Source organism: Trichomycterus rosablanca, chromosome 1 (genome assembly GCF_030014385.1).
Source record: "Trichomycterus rosablanca isolate fTriRos1 chromosome 1, fTriRos1.hap1, whole genome shotgun sequence".
Lineage (NCBI taxonomy): Eukaryota > Metazoa > Chordata > Actinopteri > Siluriformes > Trichomycteridae > Trichomycterus > Trichomycterus rosablanca.
The window spans coordinates 12,491,186-12,517,253 of NC_085988.1; the positions used below are offsets into that span (position 1 = coordinate 12,491,186).

The 26,068-nt window shown below is 38.4% G+C and overlaps 1 protein-coding gene across 1 annotated transcript in view; it reads left to right on the forward strand.

Annotated features, from left to right (window-relative positions):
• LOC134309424 (collagen alpha-3(IX) chain-like) overlaps positions 1–25,694 on the forward strand; it is a 75,033-nt gene extending 49,339 nt beyond the window's left edge. Inside the window, exons 11-39 of the mRNA XM_062990971.1 lie at positions 1,180–1,251; positions 2,909–2,953; positions 4,940–4,975; positions 5,101–5,124; positions 5,232–5,285; positions 5,635–5,697; positions 6,604–6,645; positions 8,736–8,792; positions 9,323–9,376; positions 9,525–9,578; positions 10,649–10,702; positions 12,233–12,286; positions 12,417–12,470; positions 12,560–12,613; positions 13,632–13,685; positions 13,817–13,870; positions 15,278–15,322; positions 15,475–15,528; positions 16,535–16,588; positions 17,121–17,174; positions 18,259–18,330; positions 19,763–19,798; positions 19,913–19,957; positions 20,151–20,183; positions 20,590–20,736; positions 21,318–21,372; positions 22,443–22,637; positions 24,006–24,083; positions 25,113–25,694. Coding sequence (XP_062847041.1) covers positions 1,180–1,251; positions 2,909–2,953; positions 4,940–4,975; positions 5,101–5,124; positions 5,232–5,285; positions 5,635–5,697; positions 6,604–6,645; positions 8,736–8,792; positions 9,323–9,376; positions 9,525–9,578; positions 10,649–10,702; positions 12,233–12,286; positions 12,417–12,470; positions 12,560–12,613; positions 13,632–13,685; positions 13,817–13,870; positions 15,278–15,322; positions 15,475–15,528; positions 16,535–16,588; positions 17,121–17,174; positions 18,259–18,330; positions 19,763–19,798; positions 19,913–19,957; positions 20,151–20,183; positions 20,590–20,736; positions 21,318–21,372; positions 22,443–22,637; positions 24,006–24,083; positions 25,113–25,312 — 1,893 coding nt within the window. The 3' untranslated portion in view covers positions 25,313–25,694. The remainder of the gene's footprint in view (positions 1–1,179; positions 1,252–2,908; positions 2,954–4,939; positions 4,976–5,100; positions 5,125–5,231; positions 5,286–5,634; positions 5,698–6,603; positions 6,646–8,735; positions 8,793–9,322; positions 9,377–9,524; positions 9,579–10,648; positions 10,703–12,232; positions 12,287–12,416; positions 12,471–12,559; positions 12,614–13,631; positions 13,686–13,816; positions 13,871–15,277; positions 15,323–15,474; positions 15,529–16,534; positions 16,589–17,120; positions 17,175–18,258; positions 18,331–19,762; positions 19,799–19,912; positions 19,958–20,150; positions 20,184–20,589; positions 20,737–21,317; positions 21,373–22,442; positions 22,638–24,005; positions 24,084–25,112) is intronic.
• The last annotated feature ends 374 nt before the right edge of the window (positions 25,695–26,068 follow it).

The following is a 26,068-nucleotide window of genomic DNA, read 5'->3' on the forward strand; positions in this document are numbered from 1 at the left end:
ATAATAGTAATAATAATAGTAATAATAATAGCAAAACAACAACAAAACAACAATAGCAACAACAACAACAACAACAAAACAACAATAATAATAATAATAATAATAATAATAATAATAGTAATAATAATAATAATAATAATAATAATAATAACAGTAATAATTATAATAATGCCACACTTTACTTTTTTGTATGTTTACATTTTTGTTTTGGAAGTTTATTTATTTATAGGAATTTAGCTAAATAAAAAATATAATAAATAATGCAGAAATTTTTATTTATAAATGTATTAATTTATTTACATGTTTTGTCATGGATTTAATAAATAAATAATAATAACATAAATAATAATAATAATAACAATAATAATAATAATAATAATAATAACAAAAAATGATAAATAATAATTATAATAGTTATAAATAAAACATTTCACAAGGTAAATTTTTTTATTATAAGAATATAAAATATTTGCTTTGAAAGTTTATTTATTTAAGGCTATATAAAATAAAAGCTATTTTTTTATTTAAGTTTTATTATTTTAATTATTTATTATTTAATTATTTATTCATTTATTTAAAATGTATGTTTTTAATTTTAATATTACTATGACTACTACTACTACTAATAAAAATAACAATAATGATAATAATAACAATAGTAATAATAATAATTTATTAAAGATATATTATTTCATAATTTAATTATTTAATTAAATTAAATTTGTATTCAATAGTAAATTATTACTATTATATTAAAAATCAAGTTCCTGTTTGAATGAAGATTTTATTTACACTGTTAACATCTTGTTATCTTGTCATAGAGTGTCAACATGTAAATGTAAAGTAAATTTCTGCACTAGACGTTTTATAAATGACAAAATTAAAACCCATTTGGATCTTTATCAGATATATTTGCACATCTTCTCTCACTTGAATAGAAAAGGAAAACACTTGATGGTTGGTTTACTCGGACCTCTGTGTTGTTCGTAGCGGTCGATTTAACTGCTCTGTCTCTCAGTAGGAAATGAAGCGGCGCTCAGGCTCGACCTGAGTCCCGTCGCCGAGGGTGTATAATAGATTTAGTATCGACCCAGCATGCTGTGGTGTATCTAAGCAACAACCTCAGCAGATCCTGCACCATGATAAAGCTGTTTCACTGTGTGTGTGTGTGTGTTACAGGGCAGTAAAGGAGAACAGGGTGAGATTGGACTGCCCGGACAGAGAGGCCTGCCAGGTCTACCAGGACCGGCAGTAAGTGCAGAGATCTTATCTCACCTTGACGTCTGTATGTTAGGGCCTTAACGCTGGCATAGTACCCATAATGCCTCTTTAAATGCTGTAAAGGAAAACTGTGTTTATTTAATGCGGGTTCAGTTTGTGCTTGAGCGGCCGAACAAGATTAAATACTGCAGCAGGCCATAGTTCTTCAGATGTTCCATCTCTGGGATTGGAATAAGTGGAACACATGCAGTAGCTCTCTATTCCGAGGGGGACAATTAGGAACTAGGAACAGCACCTCAAGCTTCACCGTGGGTTTTCAGGCTGGCATGCAAGAAAGAAGCCGGTTCTCTACTGTTCTGGTTCTGGAACTAAACGATTAGGGGTAAAAATAAGCACTTTTATTGTGGGGTGATACACTACATGGACAAAAGTATTGGGACACCTCTTCTAATTATTAAATCCATGTGTTTCAGCCAGAACAATCACTAACAGGTGTAATAAATCAATTATATAAAGGAAATTCTATGCTTCCTACTTTGCAGCAACAGCTTAGCAACAGTTTAGGGAAGGTCTAAACTTCTTTAGCTCTGATCTTTTACACTGATCAGCCATAACATTAAAACCACCTCCTTGTTTCTACATTCACTGTCCATTTTATCAGCTCCACTTACCATATAGAAGCACTTTGTAGTTCTACAATTACTGACTGTAGTCCATCTGTTTCTCTGCATACTGTTTTAACCTGCTTTCACCCTGTCCTTAAATGGTCAGCATCCCCACAGGACACTGACATGGTGGTGGTGTGTTAGTGTGTGTTGTGCTGGTATAAGTGGATCAGACACAGCAGTGCTGCGGGAGTTTTTAAATACCGTGTCCACTCACTGTCCACTCTATTAGACACTCCTACCTAGTTGGTCCACCTTGTTGATGTAAAGTCAGAGACGGTCGCTCGTCTATTGCTGCTGTTTGAGTTGGTCATCTTCTAGACCTTCATCAGTGGTCACAGGACGCTGCCCACAGGGCACTGTTGACTGGATATTTTTGGTTGGTGGACTATTCTTAGTCCAGCAGTGACAGTGAGGTGTTTAAAATCTCCATCAGCGCTGCTGTGTCTGATCCACTCATACCAGCACAACACACACTAACACACCACCACCATGTCAGTGTCACTGCAGTGCTGAGAATGATCCACCATCTAAATAATACCTGCTCTGTGCTGGTCCTGTGGGGGTCCTGACTATTGAAGAACAGCGTGAAAGGGGGCTAACAAAGCATGCAGAGAAACAGATGGACTACAGTCAGTAATTGTAGAACTACAAAGTGCTTCTATATGGTAAGTGGAGCTGATAAAAGTGTAGAAACAAGGAGGTGGTTTTAATGTTATGGCTGATTGGTGTAAATGCTGTTGTTTGACAGAATGGGCACAAATTCCCACACACAGACACAGAAGAGTGTCTGTTGTTCTAGCTGAATAGATCTGAGGTAACTCCGTTTTAATGCTGTTTGTTTTCAAATGGGATGTCTAACAAGAGGTGTCCAAATACTTTTAGCCATATAGTGCACATGGCTAAATGGACAAAGCTGACGGCTTTATAGGTGACCTGTGTGAGGAACAAGGGTGTTTTTTACTGTTTTGTCCTACATGTTATGAAGTGGGGGTAAGTGTGTTGCTTTCTGCTCTCTGCAGGGGCCGATGGGGCCGATGGGACCAAGGGGGCCAGTCGGAGAAAGAGTAAGAGACTTTTTTTTTATCACACTTTTAAAAGACTTCATATGAAACTGCAATGTTTTGTAGACGTAGGGATTGTTTAAACCGCTAAGCATCAAGCTTAAAGTGAACACGTCATATAAAACACATGATTGGCTGTGTCTGAGGGTGGGCAGTCTAAAGGGATTTCTTGTCACCTCTTCAATAGCAGCCTCTGCTGGCTGGTCTAGGCGCTGCACAGAGATGGTGAATAATGGACAGCAGTGCATGTTTCTCCATACGTCATACTGATCCCTGTCTGAACCTGCCTTGTGCAGGTAAAAAAAAGCGGTTGGTGTGTAATAGGTCCGTCCCTCTTTAGTCAGGGTAGTGGGTCTGCACATCGCCGAGCTTCATATCAGCAAATAGTTCATTAAAGGCTAACTAAACATGAAAATAAATAAAAAATTAATAAATAAAGATGCAGTCTGTTTATTAGAGCTCTTCTTAATAATGTTGGTATAATTATTTAAGGAATAGCTGAGTTTTATTTTTATACTGGGACATGCTGCAAAATATCCACATATTTAAAAAAAATAAAATAAAAAAAATAAATAAATAAATAAATAAATAAATAAATAAATAAATAAATAAATAAATAAATAAATAAATAAATAAACACATTTAAAATAATAAATAAATACATATTAAATAAAACAATAAATAATAAATATAAATAAATAAATAATAAATAAATAAAGATGCAATCTGTAAAAGAATAGTTATTTATACTGGGACACAATGCAAAATGACCACATTAAAAATAAATAAATATTAAAAATAATAAATAAATAAACACATTAATTAATTTAAAAACAATAGATACATTAATATAAAAATATTTAATAATTAATTGTAAATAAATATTAAATAATAAAATATAAATAAATAAATAAAGATGCAGTCTGTATATTAGAGCTCTTCTTGACACATCAATTTTTGTAAAAATAATAAATAAAAATTATTTAATTAATTAATTAAAAACAATAAATAAATAAGTTAAAAAATAAATATTAAATTTACACAAATAAAAATAAATAAATAAATAAATACTGGGACACAATGCACAATATCCACATCATTTAAAAAAATTTTTTTACTTAATTAACAAATTGAGTAATAAAAAAATCTACATAGATAGATGTGGGCAAGCGCTAGTCTAGTGGTTAAGGTACTAGACTAGTAATCAGAAGGTCGCTGGTTCAAGCCTCACCACTGCCAGATTGTTGCTGTTGGGCCCTTGAGCAAGGCCCTTAACCCTTAATTGCTCAGACTGTATACTGTATCTGTACTGTAAGTGTCTGCTAAATACCGAAAAAGTAATGTAAATGTTAGATTCAGTACTGACACTTAAAAGCTTTGACAATTTGGCTTTAAATGCATAAAAGTTTCCTTCATTTTTTACATAATATAAATAAATTAAAAAAAAAAGGTTGATTTCTCGTTTGGGCCGGGATCTCCAAGTGTGACTGTACACAGAACTGACACATGTGCACTGAGGGTGGGTAAGGGTGTGTTTCAAATCAGCACTCCTACTCTGTAGAGATCTTTAGCTTTGCTTTCATTCTGTCCTCCATTCTGATGCTATGGAATGTAGCATCAGCTGATGGAAATAAACTGATGTAGGCACTTAACGTAAGAGTTCTGGTGGCGCAGCGGTCCATCACGCTAGCCCACCTCCACTGAGACCCGGGTTCAAATCTCAGCAGTGATGTTGGCTGGCCAGGCATCTAAACAGACATGATAAAGTCTGAATGTGGGGTGGCCGAAGCCCTGGGATGAACTGGCGCCCTGTCCGGGGTATTCCTGCCTTGCGCCCAGTGTTTCCAAGTGGAACAAGACCTGCCATGACCCTGACCAGGAAAAACCAAAAAAAGTTGATAATTCACATCCCTAGCTGACGTTTAGCCAAGATGGCAGCATTTAATGGGACGTGTGCTGTGTTTTCTAACATCATTTCTGTGTATGTAGGGGCTTCAAGGTTTCCCAGGACCAGCTGGAGCTCCTGTAAGTTTATTGGGATTCTAATTAAAGAACCTTTTAATTGTTTGTTTTGTAATTTATCCTGCCAGAGCGACAGAGCTGAAGTGACTCACCTGTTTGTTCACTTGTTTGTTTGCTTCTCTATTTAGGGACCTGAAACTGTTGGACCTCCTGTATGAGGATAAGCTGTTACGCGTTTTTATGATTAACATTTATTAGTTACAAAATGATGTCACATGCATAACTTTTGTACGTTTATTTTGTCTCTTTGCTTGGTCAGGGACCTTCAGGAAAACCTGGCATCCCAGGAAATGAGGGCAACATTGGACCTGAGGTCAGTATCTTGTTCCTCTTCCTAAACAAGACAAAATTTGCTCCTCTTTGCTGACATCTGAGCACCTATTGAATATAATTGGATATGTATGAGGTGGGAGGGTAGAAGGGATTTCTAGTCACTGCAGAAACAGCGGCCTCTGCTGGCTGGTCGAGGCATTGCATGGATAAATTTTCTGATTTTCTAATGTAATTAATTTTCTAAAATATACATGTGTGTAAATACATAATTAAAACAACAAATAAATATGAAAAATTTATAATAAATACTAAATAAATATTAAATAAAATAAATAAATAAATAAATGTTTGTACTTTATGTTTTAAGTGTTTTTATTTTATGATTGCAGGGACTACCTGGACCGAGAGGTACCAACGGAAATCCTGGCCTACCGGGTCCTCCCGGCCCACCGGTAATTCTCTTATCAGCTTGTCTGTTTGCACTGAGAGCAGAAGCTTGAGCACACAGCTGAAGTTTAATGGTTCTGCAAATCAATCAGAGAACATCATATGCCAACTGATTTACTGGAAATGACTAAGGCTTCATCCATCTCAGAGCTGGACGGGACGAACGTTTGTTTTGACCTTGTTCGGTTGTTCCTGCACTCTAGGAGGCGTGGAAGTGCTGAAACGGCACTTTTGGCACAGTTCTCCCATGGCTGTGTTGCCTGCAGAGCTGCTACTTCATCTTCAGGAACTGGTTTGTTCTGATCAGAGTCCATGGGGGTCTGGTGTTACCCCAAAAACACTGACCTGAGTAGGGAATATTCAGCAACCAATCCGATCAGGAAACCTGTAGTGTAATCCTTACAGTCAGTGACCAGAGGCAAGGTTTAAACCCAGGTCCTGACGGTTGTAGTGCTGTGCGGCTCCCACACTACCTGCTGCAAGGCTGATTGGTTGCTCTTATTGCCCCAGTTGTAAATAATTGAGTAAATGCATGGGTGTGTGTCGCCCTGCAGCATTTCTGTTTGTACCCAGTGAGTTTAGACGGCTCCAGACTCACTGTGACACTGAGCATGATAAAGTAGTTGGTAAAAATCAATAAATGCATTAAGCATTAATCATTGATGTAGGCATTGTGATACCTACATTATATTTCTGCCATTCTGCAACTTCTAATTGACGGATCACCTGTATAGTGGAATTATTACAAGTGACGTTCATTATTTATCTTAAATTTCTACTGTGTAACTCTCACAAACTCGTTCATCTTATACTAACAGTGCTCAAACATCACTCCCTTTAATTAGGAACCAGCGTGTGAGTCATTTGCATGGACTTATGAATGCACATGTGCTTGTGTGTTATGTTTGCAGGGTCCGGCGGGTTCTGGCAATCCCGAAGGAAGCGGCGAGACTGTGAGTGCCTTCAGCCTTTCTACATGATTAGCATGATTAGCACAAACCTTTAGATCTAAAGTCATGTTGTGTTGTTATGCTCGCTTATCACTTTGTGTAGCCTGGATGCTTAGAAGCAGCAGGAACAACAGTTAGATAGAGAACAGTTAGCAATAAGAAAGAAGGTTTGCATGTATGCATCATTAGCTGCATTATACGGGGATTATATAGGGTGCATTACAGGAAACATGAATGGGTGTATGAATATTATATTGAATATAACGGCCTCTGTTATAAATCCACTCCAGACCTAAAAACTAGTAAAAAACTATGAAAATTTATTAACACCATGTATGTTTTAAAAGTAAAAAGCCAAAAAAAGCTGTAAACATCAACAATTACCCTGCAATGAAGTATAAATGGTATTAGTTTGACATTTTTAACAATTTACAACAAATTACAACAATTTTCCTCCAAATACTGTAGGGCAGTTGTAGCCTAGTGGTTAAGGTACAGGACTAGTAAAGGAAAGGTCGCTGGTTTAAGCCCCACCACTGCCAGGTTGTCATTGTTGGCCTCTTAACCCTCAATTGCTTAGACAGATACCATCACAGTACAGTAAGTCACTTTGAATAAATGTGTCTGCTAAATGCTGAAAGTGTAAATGAATCTCAGTTCTGCTATCAGTCGGCCGGATGCCTGTACAGACACACAGCCAATCGTGTGTCTGTACAGGCATCCAGCCGGCCATAGGGACAATGACTGACACAGGGTTCCTAGTCGGTGGTGCAAGGCGGCCCAAATGGCAGTGCGCTCTGTGAGAAGGTGAAATGAAAGCAATTACATTTTCAGCATTCAGCAGACCACACTTTTATCAAAAGTGACTTACAGTATACAGTCTAAGGGCCTTTCTCTAGGGCCCAACAGTGGCAACATTTAGTTAGCCTTGCAATGTTTTAGTTAGCCTCACATCTGCTAAATGTGAGTTAGCCTCGCAATGTTAACTGAAATAACACCTCCATATGTACTACATGTACCATATGTACCCTCAGGTCCTGTTGTTGTTGTGTGTTGTCCGAGTGTTGTTGTGGTTATACAGATACTTTTTTGTATAATGTGAATCTCTGTAGTGTGTACTATTACTATCTATCCATCCATCCATCCATCCATCCATCTAAACATTTTGCTTACTAGTCCAGTACCTTAACCGCTAGGGTACAACTGCCATCTCCAAAAGCTCCAATTGGGGGCAAAAGGGAAGAAATTATTAAAAAATATGAATGAATAAAAAAGACATTGCTGCAAAAGACCTGTTTTAATATTTGCACTAAAAGTATGTTAAATAAGGGCAGTGGCAGCTCAGCAATTAGGGTACTGGACCAGTAATTACATGGTTGTTGAATTAACCCCAATGCTGCCAAGTTACCATAATCAAGGCCCTTAACCCTTAATTGTATTGGGCAAGCTGTAGCCTAGTGGTTAACCTAAAGGTTGCTGGTTCAAGCCCCACTACTGCCAGGTTGCTGCTGTTGGGCCCTTGAGCAAGGCCCTTAACTCTCAATTTCACAAACTGTATACTGTACTGTAAGTCGCTTTGAATAAAGGTGTCTGCTAAATGCTGAAAATGTAAATGTATTTGGCCAAAATTGTAAGTCGTTTTGGGACAGTGGTAGCCTAGCAGGTAGAGCTTTGGGTTAGCAATCAGAAGGTTGAGAGTTTGAATCTTAGCTCTGCCATGCAGCCACTGTTGGGCCCTTAAGCAAGGCCCTTAACCCTCTCTGCTCCAGGGGCGCCGTACAATAACTGACCCTGTGCCCTGACCCCAAATTTCACACTAGCTGAGATATGTGAAAAAAGAATTGTATTGTATTGTACACGTGTATCTGTATGTATGACAAATAAATCTGTCTGTCTGTCTGTCTGTCTGTCTGTCTGTCTGTCTGTCTGTCTGTCTGTCTGTCTGTCTGTCCGGATAAATCTGGAGCTGAAAGTTCTGATTGAGTCATGTTTATGTTCACTGAACTGTGTGGCTCAGCTGAAGTGCATTTAGTGTTTACCCCAGGAGTATCAACCTAACGTGTGTGTGTGTGTGTGTGTGTGTGTGTGTGTAGTGTCAGACCATCTGCCCTACTGGACCACAGGGACTTCCAGGCCTGCCAGGCATGAAGGTAAGAAAATAGGATGAAGGACACAGAGGAAAAACTTCTCTTAATAAACAGCAAGAAAACAGAAGGTGAAATACTGTAGATCCGATGTATAAAGAAATAGTGATGTGCTTCCAACTATGCAGCAACAGTTTAGGGAAGGCCCTTTCCTGTTCCAGCATTAAAGTAAGCTCTAGTCCTGACCTCAGCCTCACTCAACAACTCTGAGACGAACCAGAACATCAACTGAGGCTTTATTGACCAACATACAAATGCTGTCATCTTTTGACAGAATAGGCACAAGTTCCCATACACAGCCATACTTTAAAGTCTTTTACAAGAGGCTTTATCAGAAGAGCAGCTGTTGTTCTAGCTACAAAGATCAAGCATTATATACACCAACTGTTCCACCTTAACCAAAGAAAAATCCCATCATTCGTGTCCAAGTGCTTTAATGTGTGAAGTGTGGTGGAGGAAACACAAAAGAACCATTAACGTCTCTTTAGTTTATTTACGCTTTAATAATTCTGAACCTTTTGTCATTTGCTCCTCAGGGTCACAAAGGACTATCAGGTGTGGACGGTCTGCCCGGAGTCCCCGGCGGCAAGGTAAAACGAACCACCCGAATCACCCGAGCACAAAGCAATCCAGCCAGCCACAAAACCCTTTCTTCTGATGCTTTAGTATTAAAACTGTGAACTTCTGTTATGCTTTTGTTAAATATGCAGAATAATTTAAATGTAATTTCATTTCCAGGGAGACCGAGGAACAGCAGGAGAGCCTGGACCACCCGGACGTCAAGGAGAAGAAGTAAGAATTCAGTCATACAGTGTGTTATTGTATTTGGGTCACATGGACGATGTGTTTAATTTATTTTAATTCGGTTCCTTCTTTTATTCCTGAATTCTTTCCTGAGTTTCTTCTTGAGTTCCTTCCTTCTTAGTTCCTTTATGAGTTTCTTCCTTCTGAGATCCTTCCTGAGTTTTTTCCTGAGAGCCTCCCTAAGTTCATTTCTGAGTTCCTTCCATCCTTCCTTCTGAGTTCCTTCCTGAGATTCTTCCTTCCTGAGTTCCTTTCTTCTGAGTTCCTACCTTCTGATTTCCTTTATGAGTTTCTGCCTTCTGAGCTCCTTTCTGAGTTCTTTCCTATGAGCCTTCCTAAGTTCCTTTCTGAGTTCCTTCCAGAATTTCTTCCATCCTGTGTTTCTTCCTGAGTTCCTTCCTTTTGTCCTTTCTGAGTTCCTTCCTAAGTTCCTTTCTGAGTTCCTTCATGGGTTTCTTTCTTCTGAGTTTCTTCCTTCTGAGTTTCTTACTTCTGAGTTTCTTCCTTCCTGCATTCCTTCTTGCGTTCCTTCCTGAGTTCCTTCCTTCCTGAGTTCCTTCCTGTGTTCCTTCCTGAGTTCCTTCCTTCCTTTGTTCCTTCCTGAGTTCCTTCCTAAGTTCCTTCCATCCAGAGTTTTTTCCTGAGTTCCTTTCTTAGTTCCTTCCATCCTTCCTGAGTTACTTCTTTCCTTCCCGAGATCCTTCTATTTGAGTTCCTTTCTAAGTTCATTCTTTCCTGAGTTCCTTCTTTACTGAGTTACTTCCCGAGTTCCCTTCTGAGTTCCTTCCTTTTGAGTTCCTTCCTTCCTAAGTTCCTTTCTTCCTGAGTTCCTTCCTGAGTTCCCTCCTGAGTTCCTTTCTAAGTTCCTTCCTTTCTGAGTTCCTTCCCTCCTTCCTTCCGAGTCCCTTCTTTCTTTTCTTTGTGAGTTCCCTTCTTCTTTCCATTCTTCCTTCCTTCTGAGCTCCTTCCTTTCTTCTGAGTTCCTTCAGAGTTCTTCCCTCCCTCCTTTTAATTTTTTTTTAAATTAAATTATTTTTTTTTTACATTAATTCTTACAGGGTCAAAGAGGCCCTATCGGTCACACTGGAGAACATGGAGACAAGGGAGATCGGGTAAGTTTTATATTTTCTACTCAAGGGGGAAGGGGCAGTTGTAGCCTAGTGGTTAAGTTCCTGGACTAGTAATCAAAAAGTTGCTGGTTCAAGGCCTATGACGACAAGGTTTACACTGTTGGGCCCTTGAGCAAGGCCTTATCCCTCAATTGCTTAGACAATAAACTGCCACAGTACTGTAAGTTGCTTTGATTGAAAGCATCTGCTAAATTCTGTAAATGTGAAAAAAAAAAAATCAATCAAACAAGTCTGCTATTGATGTGTAAGTAGTAGTAGTAGTCTTTATTGTCACTATAAATTGCAACAAGTACAATTACAGCGAAATTAGCCATCAACCCGTCCAGAACATTCAATATGACAAGGGGGGAGACAGGACAGGAAGACAGGATAAGAAACAAGAAATAATAACACATTGGGAGAGTAGGAGATAAAAAAAAACCAGCAACCAGATTGTGCTCCCTGAGGAGCACACTATGGTAACACGAAAAAAAGCCCCTAACAGCACATAAGCACATGTAAACATAAGAACATAACATAGTCACACAACCAGCCACGGGTTAGGGATGTGGGATGGGAAAGTAACCAACTACGACAAGCAGCCATCCCGCGATTCGCAGCCATAACCAGCGCGCTCTGCAGACCCATCCTGCCGTATTGGTGTAATTAAGCTAAGAGTGGAGACGTTGGGTTGGGGGTTGGGGGCAGCTCTTCATTCCTGTAAGCAAAAAGTCTGTACAAAGTTCGCGATAAGATGGCGTATTACAGCCGTTGCTACCCAGAATGAAAAACAGTCAGAGGAGGGTAGGGACGAGATGACCTGTAGCAACAGATCTTCTGGAGGAATTTCCTTATCAGCAAGGCCAATGCTGATAACAGGGAACGCCAAAGAGCAGAAATGACTTGTTTTTTAAATCTGTGCACGAGTACAATTTCTTTAACACATGCTCTCAGACTGAGTCAGCCTCTGATTCACACCGTTTTGCAAAGCCGTTAGTTTCTCCAAGATGGATTCCATATTGCGATTTATAGTCACAGTCTGAGTTCCAACGGCTCTGCGCATCATATCAATCAAATTGGGCAGTTTCTGGGGACCTTTGACAACTGACCCAACTCTTTTTATTTCCCGATATAGCAGGGTAAAGCCTAATTCAATCAGCAAAAACCCCACAATCAAAGTTCCGAATAGGTAAACATCCTCTATGTCCTCTAACGAAAGAGGTGCCAGGCACATGACCCTCCACTTCTCCCACGAGTCCATCGCGTATCCCGCCATCTGCGTTCCGCCGGGGCATGTGGGTTCCCCCGAACCCGAACTTCTCGATAATAAGATGGTGTCAATAGCATTCAGAGACCATTTAACCAATTCCATCATTTGTTCTTTGAAGAGCAGTGCTAAGAGAATCCCTGTAGAGTAGAGTAGACGAGTAATGAGAGTAATGAATAAATTATACATTTATAAATTATAAATGAATAAATAACAGAAAATGTTACGTTCAGTATATATGATGTGACCTCTCTCTGTCTCTACAGGGTCCTCCAGGTTTTAATGGTCTCCCCGGACCCACCGGACCACCAGGGGCTCCGGTATGTTTTCACTCAGTTCTCACCTAGCGGGTGCCCTTGGCATCATTTTAACATGATAATAACACTGTAATAAAGCATTGTAAGATGTGTATGTGCAGGTATTTAACATTATATCGTATGTGTGGAACAGGGTGTTGAAGGTATCCGAGGACGAGATGGACATCAAGGACCTAAGGGAGATGATGTAAGCTATAATTCATACCCTCACTGTTTATACAAATAAACATTAATATTTTGCAGCTGTATTCTAATTATACTGTGTGTATATTACAGGGTGCAGTAGGACCTGTAGGATCAAAAGGCCTCACCGGTGCTAAAGGAGAACCTGTAAGTCACCACATGTTGAATCTGTACAATTTTGTCCATCAGTCTGTGATATAAGACTTCAGCTGGAGACAGGTCTGGAGTGCAGGCAGGCCAGTCTAGCACCAGCACTCTCTTACTACAAAGCCACTCTCTTCTAACAGGTGCAGAATGTGGCTTCTTTTAAAAAATAAAGCCATCTTGATGGACGCATACTGTATCAGTGGTGTGTTCTCAGATGTTACCCGTGGTATTGACACCACCATATTGCCATACCATGACAGAAGCTAGCTTCTAAACCTGGTAACAAACGGTCTTTTACAGCTAGCTAGACGTCTATACTTTCCAAAAAACAATTTAAAAGGACACGTTTCCAACCTGCATCAGTCTGTGGAGTCAGTGGTGTTCCTGGATGTTGTTGATTCACTATATGGACAAAAGTACTGGGACACCCCTTAATTTTTTAATTCACGTGTTTCAGCTACAACAATTTCTAACAGGTGTAATAAATCAATTATATAAAGGAAATTATATATTTCCAACTTTGTAGCAACAGTTTAGGGAAAGTCCTTTCCTGTTCCAGCCTTATAAAGACATAAAGAAAAGCCCAGTTTAAACTCCAGTTTCCTGCACAGAGCCCTGACCTCAGCACCACTAAACAGCTCTGAATTGAACTGGAACATCAACTGAGGCTTTCTTGATCAGTGCTCAGCCATACAAATCATGTAATCTTTTGACTGAATGGGCACAAATTCCCACAGACATGCTTCAAAGTCTTGTGAGAAACTTCCTGTTGTTATAGATGGAAAGATCACACAGCGGTCACTCTGTTTTAATACCATTTGTGTTAATTTTGTGTTACTATTTGTGAACGTCCAATAAGCTCATGGTCAGCTGTCCAAATACTTTTGGCCATTCAGTGTATATGGCTTCCTCCTTCCAAATGTTTTCTTTCTTTAGATTTTGCTTGTATCTATATTATTTCCTTATTGCAGGGTTATTGAGGTTGATACATATAACTGTGTGTGTGTGTGTTTTATAGGGTGATCCAGGTAAACATGGTGTGGACGGAGCTCAGGGTCTTCAGGGAGAGAAGGTGAGTATCACACATTATAAGGAATTAATACACACTTGCCAGCCAATCAAAATCCAGCATTTACACTGACCAACAATATCACACCCGTATCATTGTTTGCTTATCTGTATCTGTATGTGTGAATATAACAGGGAGAACCTGGAACTCCTGGACCTGGTGGAATCAGAGGCGTTGTGGGAATCCCAGTAAGTCGTTTACATTTTTCTCTTTATTTTTGTTTATATGAAACATGAATCATAAAATCTAGCCATCATTTTACTTTTTGATTGTCTCTGTTATTGCATATTTATAATAAAAAATAATATTAGATGATGCTTGTAAAAAAGTAATTGTTTAAAAGTGGTTATTTTCATGTTAGAAAAAGCTAAGTAATGTCAAATAAATAAATACATTATTAAAATAAAATAAATAAATAAATAATGCTAAAAAATTAAAAAATAATTATTAAATAAATAAATAAATAAATAAATAATAATTCTAAAAAATAAAATAATTATTAAATAAATGAATAAATAAATAAAAAATGCTAAGAAATAAAATAAATATTAAATAAAAGAATACATAAATAAAAAATGCTAAAAAATAATTATTAAATAAATGAATAAATAAATAAATAATGCTAAAAAATAAAATATTTATTACATAAATGAATACATAAATAAATAATGCTAAAAAATAAAATAATTATTAAATAAATGAATAAATAAATAAATAAATAAATAATGCTAAAAAATAAAATAATAAATAAATAAATAAATCAATAAATAATGCTAAAAATAAAATAAATGAATAAATAAATTAATAATGGTAAAAAATTAAGTAATTATTAAAGAAATGAATAAATAAATAAATAAATAATGCTAAAAGATAAAATAATTAATAAATAAATAAATTATGCTAAAAAATAATAATAAATAAATAAATAATGCTAAAAAATAAAATTGTTAATAAATAAATAAATAATGCTAATAACAAAATAATTAAAAAATGAGTAATGCTAAAAAATAAAATTATTAAATAAATAAATGCTGCAAAAAAATATTAAATAAATAAACGGATAAATAAATACCTAGCTTCCTCGAAAGCTGAAGCCATTGGAACCAACCATTCAGTGGTAACCTGTTGTTCCTTATTTTGCTTACAACATCTTGTAACACGTTACATTGCGCATGCTTAAGCAATAATATAAATATAAGCATTTAATGCACAAGCAGCACAATACTAATATTCAGATTATACTAAGCGTAAGGTTTAACCTTTCCACTGCAATTGTAAATTTGAGAGCGTGAACACTAAGCAAACCAGGACTGAATATAACAATGGATCATTTTCTTGGTTGGTCCAGACCAAGGGAACAAAACTACGAGTATAAACTATTATGCAAGCCCATTTCTTCTGAGATCTGGGTTTAAATCTAAGCAGTGCTATCGTCTGGCTGTGAGTCTACACTGACATGATTGGCTATGTCTGAGGGAAGACCTTTGCCAGTCGTAACTCTGACCAGGATAAAGTGTCTGATCGTCTGATGGCAGTAAAATTGATGATAATTTATCGTTGGTGAATGAATGAAACTAAATATGTGAATCTTTCAGGGCTTGCCAGGAAAACAAGGACTTGTGGGACCTTTCGGTCAAAAGGTAAAAATAATATGAAGATTTTACAATAAAATTTGTGTTATTTATTATGACTGCACTGGAAGTAGAATCCTAGACTAAAATAAAAAATGAATTATTTACTCACGACACGTTTTTATTGACTGTGTGTGTGTGTGTGTGTGTGTGTGTTACAGGGTGAAACTGGAACTGAAGGTCGTGTTGGTCCGATGGGTCTTCCTGGTAAACCAGTACGTCCCTTCAAATTAAATTTACAAATATTTAACATAAACCAGCTGTGAATAAAAGTGTGGTTCATGTGTTTCTGTTCAATGATAAAATAATAGATATCTATTATTTATTATATGCACAATATGGCCAAAAGTATGTGGACATCTTTTCTAATTATTGAATCTTGCTATTTCTGCTACATCGTAATGTGTAACATCGTAACAGGTGTATAAACATGATATAACATAGTTTGATAGGGACAGTTTGTAGCCTAGTTGTTAAGGTACTGGATTAGTAATCAAAAGGTTGCAGTTCAAGCCCCACCACTGCCAGGTTGCCACTGTTAGGCCCTTAAGTAAAGCCCTTAACCCTCAAATGCTTAGACAATATACTGTCACAGTACTGTAAATCGCTTTGGATAAAAGCGTCTGCTAAATGCTGAAAATGTAAATGTAAATGTAAGGTGAACAATATGCTTTAACACTGGCAACAGTTTGGGGAAGTCCCTGAGCACAAAGCGAGCTCTATATGGACGTGTAGTTGCTCTACAAAGTCCTGGTCTCAACCTGATTTAACACTTTTGGGATGAATTACACTCAGACTGTGAGCCAGGCATTTTCTTCCAACATCATTTATATTTACATTTTCAGCATTTAGCAGATGCTTTTATCCAAAGTGACTTACAATTGAGACTGTATACACTGCAAGCAATTGGGGGTTCAGGGCCTTGTTTAAGGGCCCAACAGCGGCAACCTGGCAGATGTGGGTTTTGAACCAGTGACCTTCCATTACTAGTACTTTACTTTAACCACTGAGCTACCACTGCTAACCAGTGGCTAACCTCACTGACTCTTTTGACTGAATGGGCACAAATTCCCACAGACCCACTGCAAAGTCTTGTAGAAAGGCTTCCCAGAAGAAATATGATATTTAAGCCACTATAAATGTCCCAACACTTCTGTCCATGCAGTGTATATTAAATATAATGTGTGTATGTGTGTGTGTGTGTGTGTGTGTGTACGACAGGGTGAACCAGGAGCTCCAGGAGACGACGGCATCCCCGGAGTCAAAGGAGCCACCGTACGTAAACCTTCACCTCATCACAGCTAATCTAATGGAAACAAACACCTTCATTTATATCGGGTCTGTCTTAAAACCTGGTGAGCTGCCCTGCTGCCTACTGCCTACCTGATCAGCTGCCTCAGTAGAGCGGGTTATAACAAGACATCAAACTTAATAGGGCAGATTATTTAGACGCACTACTTAGACAGAGATTACAGCGATCTCTGTGCTAAGCTAACACAGTTACCTTCCGGTCGTTCAAACTGATGGGCTGAGGCAGCACAACCCGCTAGCATGCCAGCTAACGTCTCCCTCCCTGTACCGAAAATGGTTAAACTGTCCCTGACGAGCCGAATATACAAATAAACGACACTCGTGCACCTTTATACAGATTAAACATCAATGAGAATTTATTTACATTTGAAAAGAACTCTGTTAGTTGTTCCCTTCTGTCTGCTAACACAGTCCTCACTATAGTAAGGCCAATATTACACTATATATACTATATACACTATAATTTCTGCTGTGACGACTTCTTTATTTTATGCAGGGTGAACCAGGAAAGCAGGGGCCAATCGGGCTGACAGGTCTGCAAGGAGAGTCGGTGAGTCTAATCCATTCACGCTACAATCAGAGGGTCAGAAAACACTTGTGGTCAGGGTTAGCTTGGATTTGTTGGAATATTGTTATTTAATAGTTCACAATGATGATTAAATCAAAGACACACCAAGGACGATGAGGAGAGCCGTGACTAACTTACACCCCCTCTGAAACATGTGCAGTAGCCGACCACTTTTTTTCACCTGCACCAGATGGGTACATATGGAGATCTGTATCGTGCATGGAGAGTCACACACTGATCTCTTTTATTCCTCGTCTCCAGTAGAGGTCATGATTGCAGCAGTCCATCTGTTTCTCTACATACTTTGTTAGCCCCCTTTCACCCTGTTCTTCAATGGTCAGGACCCCCACAGGACCACCACAGAGCAGGTATTATTTAGGTGGTGGATCATTCTCAGCACTGCAGTGACACTGGCATGGTGGTGGTGTGTTAGTGTGTGTTGTGCTGGTACGAGTGGATCAGACACAGCAGTGCTGCTGGAGTTTTTAAATACCGTGTCCACTCACTGTCCACTCTATTAGACACTCCTACCTAGTTGGTTTACCTTGTAGATGTAAAGTCAGAGACGATCGCTTATCTGTTGCCGCTGTTTGAGTCGGTCATCTTCTAGACCTTCATCAGTGGTCACAGGACGCTGCCCACGGGGCGCTGTTGGCTGGATATATTTTTGGTTGGTGGACTATTCTCAGTCCAGCAGTGACAGTGAGGTGTTTAAAAACTCCAGCAGCGCTGCTGTGTCTGATCCACTCATATCAGCACAACACACACTAACACACGACCACCATGTCAGTGTCACTGCAGTGCTGAGAATGATCCACCACCTAAATAATACCTGCTCTGTAGTGGTCCTGACCCAATATATATATACAAATCTTAGCAGTCACTGAGCCATCACAAAAGCATTTCAATGCCAGTTGTACTGTGTATTGCCTGTATGTGACAAATAAACTTTGATTTGATTGAATTTATAGATCTATAGGTTCCATAACTTATGTTCAGGTGTCCACAAACTTTGATCAATAATGTATAAAATGTATAACATTGCGCTATAACCTTTCCTCTGCAGGGTGAGAGAGGAGAGCGGGGTGTGATGGGTCCTCGTGGTATTAAAGGTCACACAGGTCACAAAGGGGAACAGGTAAGACCTGGTTTATACTGCATGTTTGGGTATTTCCTGTAACTGGGCGGGCGGGGCAGGATGCTTATTTAAAGTAGAACAATAAAGGAGGCAAACGCAAATAAACCGGTGGCCAAAATAATGGAAACCAAGTAACAAATGTAAGACACTCTACAACGGAGAAATTGGACAGAAGAGGGATGGTGCAGAACTGAGAACTGAGCGTCACATTATGACAAGCTGCTCCAGTCGTCTGCGACAACACTGTTTCTAAAAATAAATAAATAGATCAATAAAGAATGATAGGAAACTCTAAGAACCATCCGGGACCGGTACTGCATGGGTGGCACCCCAGCCTCAGCAACTGGTGCAACCTGTGCATAATGCTTATTGATGAGTGGGGTTTGCTCCAAAAGAAGGATCAAGCCGGCCTCTGGGGCAATTTGCTCTCTTAGGGTGGTTCTGACATTCCCAGAAAGAAATAAGTATGCTGGCATCACACGCCAGTGGAAAACTGGAACGGACTGGGCCGAGCAGCTCGGTATCACGGTATCAAAAAGCCGAAGAAAGCAAATTAACACTTACTGTCAATTAAAAGAAATGGACAATCATCTGTGCCTCCGTGCCTGCTTTGCCAGCCTGAAAAGACAACACAGAGGGGCGCTGCTTTAAACATGACTCGCCATGATACCTTTCCATACTGTAAAAAACAGCAGGAGTTTAATTAGTGGATTATAAAGGAGAATTTATCTTTATCTTTTTGTTTGAGTGACTAAATAAATTGATTAGAAGGCTGTACTACAAACCCAGTTCCAAAGAAGTTGGGACAGTAGGTAAATGTTTCCACAGGTATTCTCTTATAGCACAGAGAATAAATGTTTTGTCTCACCGTAGTGTAAATATACAGTATGATCATTCATAAATATGTTGATGTGTGCAACAAATATGAGAGAAACGGGACTGAAGCAAAGAATAACTGAGAGGTTTGACGCCTATTTTGCAACTTTCCTCAGGTACACAAATGAATAGGTAACAGGTGATGCTGTTGTGATTTGCTTTATATAAGCATTACAAAGGCTTGTCTTTAGGTGCAAGGTGATAATATTATTGAAGGATTCAGAGAATCCAAGAAATCTGAGAATAAAGGACAAGCTCTGAACCCAGCATTGAATCCCAAAATATCGGTGTTCTTAGTTTCCAATCAAAGAGCACAGAAGTAACACAGAGGTAAACATGCCCCTGTCCTAATTTTTTGAATTGTGTTGCAGACATAACATTTAAAATGAGTTTAAATACGATATACATGAACTAATAAAGTGAATTATTTAAACGACTGTTTGTAATAAAATATTTGTCAAAAGTATTTTCAAGTCATTACTGTCCCAACTGTAACAACTGTTTTTTGGAAATGTTTGTATTTGCTATAAAAGTGTGTGTGTGTGTGTGTGTGTAGGGTCCTATCGGTCCAGGTGGTCCCAAAGGCAGTGAAGTAAGTGCTCATATTTTTCTGCTCTAGTCCTTCAGAATGCCTTGAACACAATTTTAACATTTAAAAAGTAATAATAAAAATAATACTTTGATTAATGTATTGCTTGTGTAACAGGGTACACCAGGTAATCACGGGGATCGAGGTGTTAAGGGGGACCAGGTACAGTGTTACACATTCTTGGTTAAAATCTGCTAACAGGTACTTAGTGAGTGACTATAAACAAACTAGCATAGTTCTTATAGTTTCTGTCAACATGAAGCTCAAATTAAATCATTTTTCTGATTTTAATTTTAATTATCTGAAGTATTAACAGTGTTTGTTATTTGTAAATTTAACTATTTGTTGTTGACAGGGCCCTCCAGGAATTTCTGGATTGAAGGGAGAGGTGAGAACAAATATCAGAATATTAATTTTACAAGCTTCTGGTACCACTCATCACCACTGTACCTGGAAGAAGATCGTTAAACAAAAGACACATACAGTAGAAAAAGTGTTCAGATTGTACCCAGACTCTTGACTTTAATTCAACTGTGCACATATTACTATCAATGTAAACAATCAACCAGAATGATGAATAAACAATGCAGCAATTAAAGCAAGTATTTTTATATACATCTCTACACGTCTGTACACCTGGATTTAGGCAGTTTATCCCATTCTTCATGGTAAATCCTTAAATATATGAGAAAACAGCCCGATTTGACCTAAACTTATCTTTAATATGAAACTGAATAACTTTAACCAGAACAGAATTAGATGTGTACACCTAATCTACTGTATTTGTTGTTCAGAGAGGAGAGAAAGGACTAAGAGGTGCTACTGGTAATGATGGACGTCCAGGACAGCCAGGACATGAGGGGCTTGCTGGACCCCAAGGAGCACCAGGACTGGAGGGTGACAGAGGGCTGCCCGGACCACCTGGAACCAGAGGATTACCTGTATGTCATTATTATTATTATTATTATTATTATTATTATTATTATTATTTATTATTATTATTATTATTATTATTATTATTAATTATTATTATTATTATTATTATTATTAATTATTATTATTATTATTATTATTATTATTATTATTTGTTATTAAAAAAAGAATAACTTCGTGCCAGACTTTTGGCCATGATACATGAGAAATATTAGACATAATGTGTTGAGCCGCTTTCTCACTCACTGCATTCTTATTCACTGCATTCTCACTCACTGCATTCTCACTCACTGCTTTCTCACTCACTGCATTCTTACTCACTGCACTCTCACTCACTGCTTTTTACTCACTGCTTTCTCACTCACTGCATTCTCACTTACTGCATTCTCACTCGATGCTTTCTCACTCACTGCATTCTCACTCACTGCTTTCTTACTCACTGCTTTCTCATTTACTTCATTCTCACTCACTGCTTTCTTACTCACTGCTTTCTCACTCACTTCATTCTTACTCACTGCATTCTCACTCACTGCACTCTCACTCACTGCTTTCTCATTCACTGCTTTCTCTCTGTTTATTTACACCCCAGGGTCCAAAGCTAAATGAAGAAAAGATTCGTGACATTTGTGCTGCAGTGGTTGAAGGTAATTCAAATTGTATTTATTTATTTTTTTGTATTAGGCACTTGAGTAGTGTAGCAACAAATAAGCAGGTTTGAATCCCCAGTGGTGCTATCAGCCGGTCATCTACATCAGTGCTTTTCAAAAAGCCCCAACAAAATTGGATTGCAAAGAAAAATAGTAATTACATAAATGAATTTTAACAGGCACATAAACATGAAATAAACTTGTACATGTACGCCCCCTTGTGGAGGCTTTATGTTTCAAGTGACCCAAAATGTGGGAATAATATAATTTGGTTATTAGATTTTGGTTATTATATATATATATATATATATATATATATATATATATAATTAATTTTTTTCCTTCATTTTTGTCCCCTAATCTAGTCGTGTCCAATTACCCTGATTGCGTCCTCTATACTAATTCAACCCTTCACTGCTGACTGAGAACGCCTCTCAACTGACACACGCCCCCTCCGGCACGTACAGTCAGTACAGACTGCATTTTTCACCTGCACGAGTCAAGTTCATACACTTGACCGGCACTGTGTACGGAGGGCCACACCCCCATCAGCATTATTCCTCAGCCCTGTGCAGGCGCCATCAATCAGCCAGCAGGGGCCGCAGTTGCACCAGTTATGAGGATCTATGATCCGACTTTCTTACCCTCTAACCCTGAACAACAGCCAATCGTTGTTCATGCTGCCGCCCAGCCCAGTCGGAAAGGCAGAGCTGAGATTCGATAAGATGTATTCGAAACCCCAACTCTGGTGCGCTTGCGTACTTTACCGCTGCGCCACCTGAATAATATATTAGAATAATATATTAACCTGTGTCAAGAGGGTCCCAGATAAGGTCTAAGGTACAAAAAAATTATTTTGTTTACATGAGCAGACAGAAAAAAGTCTAAGTTAAAAAATAGGAAAGAAATAGGTAGCTGCTAGAGCAGCTTGTTTGTTTACATGAGCAGACAGAAAAAAGTCTAAGTTAAAAAATTAAAAATAAATAGGTAGCTGCTTGAGCATCTTGTTTGTTTACATTATCAATCTCTCAGTATTACAGCCTTTAAAAGTAAATGTATTTCTACAGAACATCTGGATGCTTATAAGAAGGAAATAGCGAAGAAGCCTCTGCCTCTTGGTGCACCCGGCACCCCTGGACCCATGGGTTCACCAGGACCACCCGGACCAGCTGGAGCCTCTGGAGGAGTCGGCCCGATGGGACCACAGGGACCTAAAGGGCCCCCGGGATTCTACGGCCTACCAGGAACACAAGGCCCTAAAGGTAACGTGTTATTTAGTTTATTTAAGATTTAGTTTTAATTGTTGTCGAGCTTAGATAGATACAGATGGGTGACAAATTAAAGAAAAAACCCAAAACCTAATCTGGTAATTGTAAGGGCATTAAGTGACCCCTAGATGCCTGTAGATCGGGTACTGTCCTTCTGGACAACACATGTATGATCAGATATTAATCAGATATATCTAACCCTAGTTCTAATCCTCAACTATATCTTTAATATCGAACCCTAGTTCTAATCCTCAACTATATCTTTAATATCTAACCCTAGTTCTAATCCTTAACTATATCTTTAATATCTAACCCTAGTTCTAATCCTTAACTATATCTTTAATATCTAACCCTAGTACTGATCCTCAACTATATCTTTAATAAATAACCCTAGTTCTAATCCTTAACTATATCTTTAATATCTAACCATAGTTCTAATCATTAACTATATCTTTAATATCTAACCCTAGTTCTAATCTTCAACTATATCTTTAATATCTAACCCTAGTTCTGATCCTTAAACTTATCTGAAATATCTAACCCTAGTTCTAATTGTTAACCTTATCAGAAATATCTAACCCTAGTTCCGATCCACAACTATATATTTAATATCTAACCCTAGTTCTGATCCTTAAACTTATCTGAAATATCTAACCCTAGTTCTAATTGTTAACCTTATCTGAAATATCTAACCCTAGTTCTAATCCATAACTGTAGCTTTAATTTCTAACACTAGTTCTAAGCCCTAACCTTGTTACTAAATCCTAGTCATTAGCTTTATTTCTAACCCTGGTTCTTATCTTTAACCCTACCTTTGAATCCTAATCCTAGCTTTAATTTCCAACCCTAGGTCTGAATTATTCACCCTGGCTCTGAATCTCAGGCCTTGTTATAAATCCTAACCTTTTCCCTTAAACGTAGCCCAGAACCCTCGGTCTGAACCCTAAACTTAGTTTAAAACCCAACTCTGTGCACTAAGCCTAGCTTTGCATTCCTACTCCAGTGTTATTTGAAAAGTCCTACCACTAAACATGTGTGCTATACTAAAGCAATAAGCCACGAGAGACCGTGCGCTACTGCGATGAGGGCGAACATAACATTAACTTTTTCTTTTCAGTGGCGTATTAATATGGAATGATGTGAGGTGGTCATAGGTGTGCGTTTATCGGGGATTTTACAACGGCTTCGAACGCGGCTCAGCCAATCAGATTTTAGGACCGGAACTATCCGTTTTATAAACTAGGTTAGGTTCCTAACCTAAACCTAAACTCTGGTTTTTAACACTTATCCTGTAGCTTTACCTTCTACCCTGAAAAAAATCTGTATTGTTTATAAATCCTGGTTGTGTTTGTGCACTTACAGGTGATGCCGGACTGAAGGGTGATAGGGGAGATAATGGTGTTGGACTCCCGGGGCCCCGTGGAGAGCAAGGCATCCAAGGTAAATCCTTACAACTGCAGCACTTGTTTGAAGTGAAAGGTCGTATCAGTACTTACACATGTTCACCAGAGAGCTGGACATTAATAATGCAAGATTTGTTCTGATTACACACCGTGAGCATGAAACATGTAGGAATACGTGCATGTCTGTTATAAAGGGTGAACAATTCAATACACTGGGTCTGTCTGAAACCACTGTTTCTTGAATTTGCGGTTTATAACCACAGCTACACCTCAGGCCACCTAAAGCACCACTAATCTAGAAAGTTTTCATCCATCAGTAGCCAGTTTGTGCCATTTTTCCATTTTCCTTTTGTAACCTGCACTGTTTGTGAAGATGAGTGCACAACCAAGCACAAAGAGACCAAAAACGGGCAACATTCAGGCAAGAACACTGCAGAGACGCTGTTTCATTCATACATGGAAGAAGCTGACAGAGAAATAATAACTCTTGAATCTGACGTTCATATGAAGTTAAGCACCTCTGCTGGACAATTTTGGAACTTGCTGGCTGAGGAAAAATATCCAAACATAAGAAAATGTGCCACATATTTGACAGCATTTTTGGATCAACCTACTTGTGTGAATCAGCCTTTTGCCACATGAAACTAATTAAGTCTAAATATTGGTCCACCCTTACTGATGAACACTTGGAAGCTGCTTGAAAATCAGTATCAGCAGCTACTGTCCAGACTACATAAACCTGTCTGACACCATTCGGTGTAAATCATCAGAATAAGGTTAGTGTGATTTTTCAGTTGCTTGTCCTGTAAAGCTGATATCAATATAGGCAAAATGATGAGGCCAACCTTTAAAAAAGTAGTTGGCAATGACCTGTCGAAAAGATCTTAGGCCACGAAAGTATGGGCACCCCCGATCAAATCAAAATACCAAAGACATACTAAATAATATCATAACCCATGTCAAGGGAGTCCCAGAACAAATTATTTGAACACATGGGGGTCTAAGAGGAATTTAGGGTGCTTAATGTACAAAGACGTTGACTTTATTCAATCCCTTCTTGCCGTAGGACCTCCTGGTAAGCCTGGCGTTGGTAAAGACGGCCAAGACGGAGCCAGAGGAGAAGCCGGCACCGCGGGTGCCCCTGGCAACCCAGGAACCAGAGGACCACTGGGTCCACCCGGCATCTGTGACCCCTCGGACTGCTTTAGGCCTCAACCCCTTTACGTAGTGAGCGGGAAAAAGCCTATCAGTGTCAAAGGCCCGTGAATATATATCGTCTAACGAAAACCTTCATCATCCGCCACCATCATCATCAACCAAAGCTGAGAGTACGGACGTGTAGTAAACTTGAAGAGACTTCAGAAGTCAAAGTTCGTTTTTATTATTTTATATTATTTTAAGCTGACAGTTCCAGTAAGGAGACTCCTTCATCCACAGAGGACGATGTTTACACCCAGTGATTCATTCCACTGTACAAAATAAGAAGAAGTTTTTTGTTTGTTTGTTTTGTTTTTATCAAGTAAGATGTGAATACTTGGCTGGAAAGAAGAGCAACCATGGTCGTCAATCTTCATCTTCATCCCGAGTGAAGAAGAACACGAGCTATTAACCTGTTGTTTATTAATTTGAATAAAATAAGGTGTGTTTTTGACAAAAGTACAATGTGCCTTATGTGTGTTTTGGTAGCGTTTTATTTGTTAAATAAATGAGATCAGTCAGTCGGAGTAGCAGAGATGAAGCTTTTATACCATCACTGTGCTCCTATAGAGAGGATACTAAAATAAAAACCATATATACATATATGTCATATATACATATACAGATGTACAGTACAATGACATTCTTTCTTCACATATCCCAGCTTGTTTGGAAGCTGGAGTCAGAGCGCCACTGGAGCAGACAGGGTTAAGGGTCTTGCTCAAGTTTTTTTTTTCTGACTTTTGAGGGTCAGATTTAATCAACTGGTGATAAGTCAAATTTATTTGTATAGAGATTTTTACAGTAGACATTGTCCCAAAATAA